This window comes from Carya illinoinensis, chromosome 12, assembly GCF_018687715.1.
Source record: "Carya illinoinensis cultivar Pawnee chromosome 12, C.illinoinensisPawnee_v1, whole genome shotgun sequence".
NCBI lineage: Eukaryota > Viridiplantae > Streptophyta > Magnoliopsida > Fagales > Juglandaceae > Carya > Carya illinoinensis.
In genome coordinates, this window is record NC_056763.1 from 22,510,951 (window position 1) to 22,520,159 (window position 9,209).

A 9,209-nucleotide genomic window follows, 5' to 3' on the forward strand; every position below is an offset into this window, starting at 1 on the left:
ATCTCAACTTCTAGAATCGGAGATGGGGGTTGATATACCAGCTCTGCAAAAGTTCGCTGCCTCCCTGCCGTTGCCGAAGAGCCTGGGAGGGGCTCCGCGGCAGCCATAGAAACCCTAGCAGAGAGTAAAGTTTCGCCTCTGGTTTGGAGGTTAAAACACTAGCATTGGATTCATTAAACGCTAAAAGTCTTTTCTTCAATGACTTTTTTACTATTAGATTTAGATCCATTGCAGAATAAGAAATTCTCTCCCAAACCTCTTGAATAGACCATTGCCTTCTCCCAAACCTCTTACTCTTTCTTAAATAATCCTCTCTTGAATAACTGATCGTTGGCTTGAACATTTACACAGCAGAGTTCATATTCAAGTTCTATGCAGAATGCTTATCAGATCGTTTTCATATTAAGGGGTGACTTCCAAAGTCTCCAAGAATTAATTGCCATCTTGTTACCAAGTTACTGTACTGTTAGTACTGTACGCTTTACAGTTGGTTTCCTATTTAGTTCTTTAATAGAAAGAAAATATATCACCTTTGATCGGGATTGCTTCCTTTGTATGGTGCCCGTCAAGGGCAAGTAGAGCTTTGGCACATGTGCAGTCGAATACTTGAATCTGCTCTAGCAAACTCCAAAACCCAATATATCTCAGCAAACCCCGAAACCAAAGATATCTGAGACACACGCTGTCCCCAAGCCATATCTTATTGTCCCCTAGCAAAGGAAGTTTTCCTTCAACACAACACCAATCCTGTTCCAATCTTAAGCCAAATGCTTGATAGGTGGAACTTTTAAGAAAGGTTTTACCCATCGATAGTTGGAACAATCTAGTAGAGTAAAGAATCATAAGTTTCATCACAAACGTACAGGCATGATTGGAAAGACATAAAAACTTGCATAACACAAGGGGTTGTGCTGCTGTTTCTCCCTCCATTTGACAGGAGAGTGCGAAAATATGAGCCAATGACTTCGACTTCATACCACCTTTCTTGTTATTTCCATACAGGACATGGTGATGAAAAGGAAGTGCGATGATTCACGGCTGAACCATATTTGGTTTGTATCTAAAATGTTACACTTAAAACTTCTTCAAAAAGCAGGGGAACCTGCAATGTAATGAGAATGAACGAACATATATATTTCATGTATAAAAGGTGATTTGTGTATATCCTCTTCCCAGTATTTATCTCTTCAATCAATCAATTCGTCTTAACAAAAGCTAAACAAAGGAGGGAGGGAGTAATAAGTAACAGCTAACTCTAGTCTACTCTAATAGTTGTCAATGGCTTGCCCTGAGGAACAGTTCATGCTTGAAAATTGTGGATAGGCTTCAGATCTTGACTGATAGGAGTGGCAGACCATGGAGTGATAAGATAACCATTGAAGAAGGGTGATAAAACCTTAATTGGAACCTCAAGGCAAGCTTGTTTAGACTGGGTAATTTGCGAAAGAATCCTGTTAAAATGTGATAAAATCACTGCCCTGCAGAATCAGTTGGAACCAGTAGCCAGGCCAGCCCATCCAAACCTTAGCCCCACAATCATCCTTGACAAAAACCGATACATGCTGGTAACATGCAAAAAATAGAAAAAGGAAAAAAAAACATAAAGGATCATGACGAAGTAACACAAAATAGATTCGTTTATTTGTTTTCTTTTTAACCCACCCGTGAGTAGCCCAAGTGGTAAGGGCGAACTTGCGTGCAAGTGCCCCATGTCACAGGTTCGATTCTCCCTAGGATCAAACATGTGCTTTAAGTGGGAGCCCATGGCGCCTGGCGGTGGATTGCTGTGCTAGTCTCCCCGGGGATTTAGGTTCCATAGGTGAGTCCTAAGGGCTCTACTGTGGGGTGGTTCCCCGTCATTAAAAAAATAAAAATAAATAAATAATTTGTTTCCTTTTTATTTCTGCAGTTAAAATTTTATGAGAGGGCTCCCAAAACTAAATAAGTTGTCTGAGGAGGCAGAAATGTCATCATTTACCGACACCAGCATTGAGATTTTATTTTGACTTTTACTTACTAGAAAAACGGAGACTTTATTTTGACTTTTACTTTCTGATAAACAGCTCAATTGACAGATTTTTTCCCTGTAAGTAAGAGATTCAGGTTTAGCAACAAGGGGAAGGTCAAGAAGTCATCATTTCATTTAGGTGTTGGGAAAAACATGCAAATAACAAAAAAAATCACAAATCAAATTGTGTTGAACTATTTTCTCAGCTGAAGTGGTTCTACATGGTACAGAAAGAATGGCTAAAATAGAATAGGTAAAGCAAGGATTTAAGGAGATTCTGATACCCTTTTCCTTAGAAATAAAATATCATTTGGAGAAGTTAAGTGATCATACCAGATTAAGGGTAAAGTATGCCCTAGACCTTCACCATGTGCGCCTCAGCTAGTGAAGAATTAAGGTCTTCTCGTGATTGTGATCTCCGACTTTGAAGACGCATCTGGCCTCTGTGGGGGGACCAGAAGGGAGCCATGCTACTGCCATCAAATTGCATCTGCCCCAAACTATTTGAGGAGTAACTATGTGAAACACTGCTAGTCGATGAGTATAAGGAAGACTCCATGAGCTGGATGCTGCTGCTGCTGCTGCTGCTGTTGAGGCCATGTCCAAAACCAAATGGTCTTTCTTGGGCAGTTGGACTCAGTGGCATCTTCACTCTTCCATCCCCTGAAATAGCTCACACCAAAGTGTATTAAATAAGTAATAGAACCTACAAGAACAACACAATCTAACAAATAAGAACAAATGAGACCCATACAAATGTATGCTTTAATACTATTTGCAGAAAAAGTCATCCAGGGTTAGGCATTCTATGGGCAGTGGAAAAAGTTATGGAAGTGAAAAACTGAATGCTAAAGGAAAAGAGTAGGAAAGACTTCAATCCTATCAACTACGGTCAGCCTAACTGTAAATTTCCATTCCATCCCCTCCCGCAACTAATCAGTGCCAAAGGTAAAATTACAATAGAAGCTTCGTCTCAAAGATCCCTCGATTTCTCAAGCTTCTAAATAATTTATCATTCTTTTATAAGTAAAAAAAATAAAAAGTTATTGACACAAGTAAATAGGCATAGCCCAATTACACAGGAAGTATACAAATGCGCAAACCTAGTTTCAAGTCAGGAACAAGAAAAAGTAAAAAAAATAAAATATGAACACTAGTTTCATTGAATACGGTGGCCCAAGCCAAAAGAAATAAGGTAAGGTGTGAAAAAAGAAAGATCTTTAGTGGACAAAAAAAAGAAACATCTAAGTTCGTCCAGTAAAGATCTTTCTTTTTTTGGGTAAGTTTCCAAAAAAAAACTTAAAAAGTCACATAATCATGGCAAGCACAGTTTTCATTAAACATTTTATTTTTTTTTATAAAATACCCATTGCCAAGTTTAGTTTAAAATTAATATTTCGTGCTCCAGGTGGACTTCACCCTTTAAGGTATCTGCACGCACAGATGGTTGACCAATAGAATTACTATTTCACTACACTATCAACTTTAAGTCCTTCAAAAATCATTTTTTATTCTTTTACGTGTGGGATAAAGTCTGTTAATGATGGAAAGGGATACTATCCTGTTACACAAAGAGTATCCACTCAACAAACCAAAGGGAAAAAAGAGCTATGAAGTCCTGAAAATTAGAAATAGAGAATGTGCTTTTTCACCGCTTTCTCTCCAAATGAGGACAATTAACGTTATAACTTCACCTAAAACAAATTATTCTATGACAAACGGACTGACAGCAAGATTTGGAGGGATAATAGCCCCCTCAAAGAAAGGCAACTTCACGGTTAGATCATTTCACAAAGTTTTATCGAGGCCAAGCATGCCCACTTTCCCATGGAAGAGTATCTGGTAGACAAAAGTTCCTTCAAAAGCAGCGCTCTTTGTGTGGACAGCAGCATTGAGAAAAATTCTCACCACAGATAACCTAAGGAGACGTCGGTTAATGGTAGTGGATTGGTGTTGTATGTGTAAGAAATATGGGGAATCAGTTGACCATCTGTTTCTACATTGTGAGGTGGCTAGGACCATGTGGGCTGATTTTTTTACAGGTCTTGGAGTATCATGGGTCATGCCCCGTAGATTGATGGATTTTCTAACAATCTGGAGAGGCCTCCGAGGAGATTCACAAGTTGCAACAATATGAAAAATGGTTCTCATATATATGTGTTGGTGTATCTAGCAAGAGCAAAATGATAGAAGTTTCAGAGACCATGAGAGAACAATAGGGGAGCTGAAAGTTTTTTTTCTTTAAAATGTTGTTCTCTTGGGTGGGGGCCATTGTTTGTAATGGACTAAATTATGTCCATGACTTTCTTCTTTCAGTTGTAAACTCTAGTTGGTATTTCTCAAGTATACTCCCTGTGTACTTGGGATTTGCCTATTATTATGAATAAAACTACTTGATTACCAATAAAAATATATATATATAGCCCCCACCCCCAACCAAAAAAGCACTTGGTAACTGGATGAGGGATGAAAACATCATCTATATAGAGCAAGAGACTAACTTTAAGAATGAAAGATCCTAGAGCATGAAAAAGCTTAGATTGTAACTGTTTGATGCTTATCAAATTGGCTTCAGATTAATATCTTAACCACAACATTTATTTGGACTTGTCTCAAAAGCCAGATATGATCTGCGTATCCTAGAGATAAGGTAAGACGTACAATAGGTTAACTTTTATTCTGGTTTATATCCATGTCCCCAAAAAAAAATTGCATCACAAGTCTTAAGATATGCACAAGGATTAAAATAATTTGGAAATGCTAAATCCTTTTTAAGTTGTCATCATGCATCAAGTTAATTATCTCATGCAATTCACGTTTGAAGATTCTTTTAGAAGAAGATTAACAAGAGGTGAAGAAGTAATACATAGTTTCTCTCTTCCATGAAAAACAAAGCAATAACAAGTGATACTTAAAAGGAAAAAAATCATATACTTCAGAATATCAGGCAGATGTTAATTTTAAAACGTATAAGAACCATAACAAACCAGAAATCTTGTGGGACTTACCAGAACTGATAGGACTCCAACGCTGCAATCTGAAAGGAGATGGGATATTAAGAACAGATGTGTTCTGTGCACTATTATGCCTGAAAAGAGGGAGATATGACCTCCGGAAAAATCTTGGCATACCATTGCCAATAAATGATAACGCACAAACTAGGAGAACCAAAGAAATAAACAAAATGGAAATAAGGACTGTAGGGTTTATCTTCATCTGGAGTATTTCATAACCGTTAAGCCACATCCTAGATGAAAATACTTTCCCAGCTTCTGACAAGGCAACTCCAAGAGTCCAAGTAATACTTCCAGAACCAATAATGATTTGGCTATCTGTGATATGCAAGCCCTCTCTCAACAGTGACACAATATATGGTGCCCTAAAGCAGTACTGTTCAATAAAGGGCTGAGGTGCAACGCTCTTTCTTGCAACGTCCCAAGTTTTTTCACAAAATTGGCGACCCTTTTCCAATACATCATCTAATGTGGCTTCTGAAGACAAATTAAAAAACCGATACACCACAAAAAATCCAGACATTCCATAGAACGGGCCAATGGGGCGAGGAAAACCATCAGGAAGAGCACAAGGCTGCACATCACAGTCAAGTCCCACGTTTTTATTTGACCATTCAGACAAATTAACAGCAACCTTTGCCAGCGCACTGCATTCCTCCCAATTCGGAGCACCAACCAGCTGTGCAGCAATGCCCGACTTTTGACCTTTACCCAAATGTTTTCCTACAATCACGGGGCTCCGACCTTCCTGGTAATCCAAAACACATTGAGAACAGTTATATTGCTCCTTGTACCCAGAATGCAAGCAAGGATGCTTTAGTTCTATTTTTCCATTGATTGCATCTCCCTTGGTGATTTCTGGAACCCTCTTAAAAAGTTGGACCACGGACTTGTCAAAGGCATCATTTAAACCATAGCCCGAGAGAGAATAGGCGGTGAGATGATGGTTAACAGCTCCTATTCTAAGTTTTAAGCTAGTCTTATTATGTACGTTTTCCTTGCTTTCAAATGTAACCTGCAAGGACGAGCCACCCAAGTCAAGAGCACCAAACGTCCGCTCTCTTGGTCGGGCCCCTAACATACCTGTGCGATGGTTAAGGGCTATCCATCCATAATAAGCTTCCTCTGGGCCACTGATAATTTTAACCCAGTCTCTTTGGCACAGAAAAGATGAGGTTTTGAGTATGGACCATACATTTTCTAAAAGCCAATTTGAGTCAGCTGCCGGCAGCCTGCGAACCCCAGCCGTAGCATAAACGAAGAGAGAGGTGGTCTTATGTGCATGCTTGGGGATTTGCTTCTCTGCCCACCGAACAAGTGGTCTAATCGCAGTTCTCAAGCCAGATAGATTGTTCACCAACTTATGAAACCCAGGCTCGGTCTCCATTCGATCATAAGCACGCCCGATCTGCGAACTAGGCTTCTTGTGAAGACCTTCATTTAATGATCTCAAGACAAAAGGAAGAGTGCCGGCATTGTTGCGAACAACAGTTGCTTGATAAACATAAACTCTAGTTCCGGTACTTCCACAATCGAGCACAACGTAGAATTTGGATGCTCCTTGAGACCAGTAAGAATAAGCATACACACAAATCATATAAATTAGAAGACCCAACAACAAGAGGCAGAGGATAAGCATGAGAAGTCGCAACCACTTGTTGCGCTTAGACTGGGTTCCTCCCGGCAACCCCTTCTCTTTGGAGAAACTAGAGCCGACATTATCTCTCTGCAAAGGATGCGGATGCTTTAAATGGGCGGCGAGATTAACTTCTTCACGATCAAGCGGACTATAAGCAGAGAAATCCTGGAGAGACGAAGACATTCTAATATTGTTCTTGTGGTAAGTATTGTTGCCGAACCCAAATACATTAGAAGAGGGCGCCTGAGGCGGTATTCCGACCGACGCATAGGGAGCAGTAGAAGAGAAGGAAGACAACGAAGAAGAAGAAGAAGACTGTGGGGCCGACAAACGGCTTGATGCAGCGGAAATAGCGTCCGCAATTCTACCAAACACCATTTCTTCTTTTATTCTCACCAATACCTAGAAAATTGGTGAATTTGCACAAACAAAAAACTTCTTTCGCATAATTATATTTACGGTTGTGACGCAGCAGTGGTTGCAACACAAATTCACCAAGGATTTCAAAGAATTCTGATCAAATGCCAGCTAAAAACAGAGCCGAAATGTGTTCTAACAAATTCGGACACCTTCGTCCAGATCAAACCGAAACCTTTTCACTTGGATGAAGAACCATAAGTCCCCAAGCAATTTCCACGGCTGGAAAAGATTCCCCAGATTCAAGGAAACAGAAAAGAAAGAAGGAGGAAATCGGGTTAGGCTTACCTGCAAGCGTGGTGCCGATCACCTTCGATTTTTCTCCTCCTATGCAGATTCAGATCCAAGAAAAAGCCCCTTTCTATTTGTTTCTAATTTTTCTTCTTTAATTGAATTTAATTTTTTTAAGTCCATGATCCATATTCTATTTTTGCAGATACGTCCTCAACTGTCCTTGTCCGCTGTCATTTACTTTTGTTTCTTGCAAAGAGGATCCTCAAGCTTTTAGTTTTTTCTGTCTTGTAATAGCACTCCCAATAGATTTGTTATCCTATCCTTTAAAATACATCATTAAATTTTATTTTTTTTATTTTACATACTGATTTTTATAATACATCATACATCAATTTATCTATTTTTTCTTCATATCATTTTAATATTATACTTTTTAATATTTTATAAGAGAAAAAATATAATAAAAGAAATCAATTTTAATGAAAAAGTACTAGAAAAGATAGAAAATAATTAAAATATGTTTATATTTGTGTACAGTTGCTTCTACATCTAGAGGCAACACTGTACACAAATGTAAAATAGAAAAAAAATAAAGCATCCATTGGATGCATGTTTTAGACTATTTTTCTTTATATTTTACATAAAAATGGGTTTTACAAAACCCATTGTGAGTGCTCTAAGAGAGAGTTTATTTAGCGTCGTTCTGTTTACATCTTTTAACTATCATCAACTCATTTCAATTCATTTTATCTAATTATTATAATTTTTTTAAAATTTTAATATAAAATATAATAAATAATTCAACTTTTTTAAATTTTAAAATAATAAAAATAATATTTTAAAAATATTTTATTTAAATTTTAACTTTCATTTCAACTCAATTCTACTCAACTTAATATCCAAACTCAACCTTAATATAACTGCAACATTCATAAATATATTATATAAAATAATTTTATAATTGAAAGCATTATAAATTTACAAATAAAAATTTAATATGTAATCAATTTTATATATTTTTTATACATTATATTAATGTGATTAATTATTTTATTTTTTAATATAAAATATTTATTTCAACCAATTATATTAATAAAATATATAAACGATATATAAAAATGATTATATACAACGAAACTCATTTAAAAATTTATTTTTATGAATTTTTTATTGTGAGTATAACATTTCTTTTATTACAATAGGTCCTCAAATTTTCTTGTCATATTCATTTACCTCTTTTATTTGTGCAAATAGGCCCCGAAAGTTTTTAGTTTTATCACTCTCTGTCTCATAAGAAGAGTTTTTCCCCCTTTTGTCTTATTTCTCTGTTTTTGTTTTATTATCATCATCTTCAAATACAGCATCATATACCATCAAACCAATATATTATATTTTTCAAGTTTCAACTACCGAAAATGATCATTAAGATCTCAATGGTGGTTGTTATTGACAAAAAATATAGCTATGGTTAAATGATTCATTGAATAAGTCTAATAGTTCATAAGCTGGTGTGGATGACACACACGGCATATTGCTCATATGTCGTAATTTTATCTGAAAAAGAAATTTACAGATTTAAATTATGTAAATCAAATCACGTCATGTTAATTATGTGAATAATGTATAATCCACGTCAGTTTGTAAATAAAATTGTTCATAATTTATAATATACATTTGCAAAATATGTGTGTTGGATGGTGCAAAGTTCAAACTATAATTTTCTTCCTTTTCCCCTCATTTTGAATAAATGGGTATTGTAATTCCTTGGCTCGAGTATACTTTTGGTATCGATTTAACCAATGCTAATATGTTTTTATCCTCTACCTAACGCAAATGAGAAGTTGGTGAGTGGATTTAGTTAAAAAATAAATGAATAAATAAATTAACATAAGTGGAA

The 9,209-nt window shown here is 36.5% G+C and overlaps 1 protein-coding gene across 2 annotated transcripts; it reads right to left on the bottom strand.

Moving 5' to 3' along the window:
• Positions 1 to 1,110: 1,110 nt before the first annotated feature.
• LOC122289414 (probable apyrase 7) lies at positions 1,111 to 7,478 on the bottom strand. Of its 2 annotated transcripts, XR_006236149.1 has the most exons (4): positions 5,017 to 7,478; positions 2,342 to 2,671; positions 1,663 to 2,084; positions 1,111 to 1,562 (listed from the first exon to the last, which is right to left on the bottom strand). XR_006236149.1 is itself a non-coding variant. In XM_043096383.1 (3 exons), the coding sequence occupies exons 1-2, from the start codon at positions 7,037 to 7,039 to the stop codon at positions 2,364 to 2,366; spliced, it is 2,331 nt and encodes a 776-aa protein (XP_042952317.1). In that variant the 5' UTR covers positions 7,040 to 7,477; the 3' UTR covers positions 1,111 to 1,562; positions 2,342 to 2,363. The 2 variants fall into 2 exon arrangements, 1 of the variants encoding a protein (XP_042952317.1); XM_043096383.1 differs by lacking the exon at positions 1,663 to 2,084 and having other exon boundaries at positions 5,017 to 7,477.
• Between the last annotated feature and the right edge of the window lie 1,731 nt (positions 7,479 to 9,209).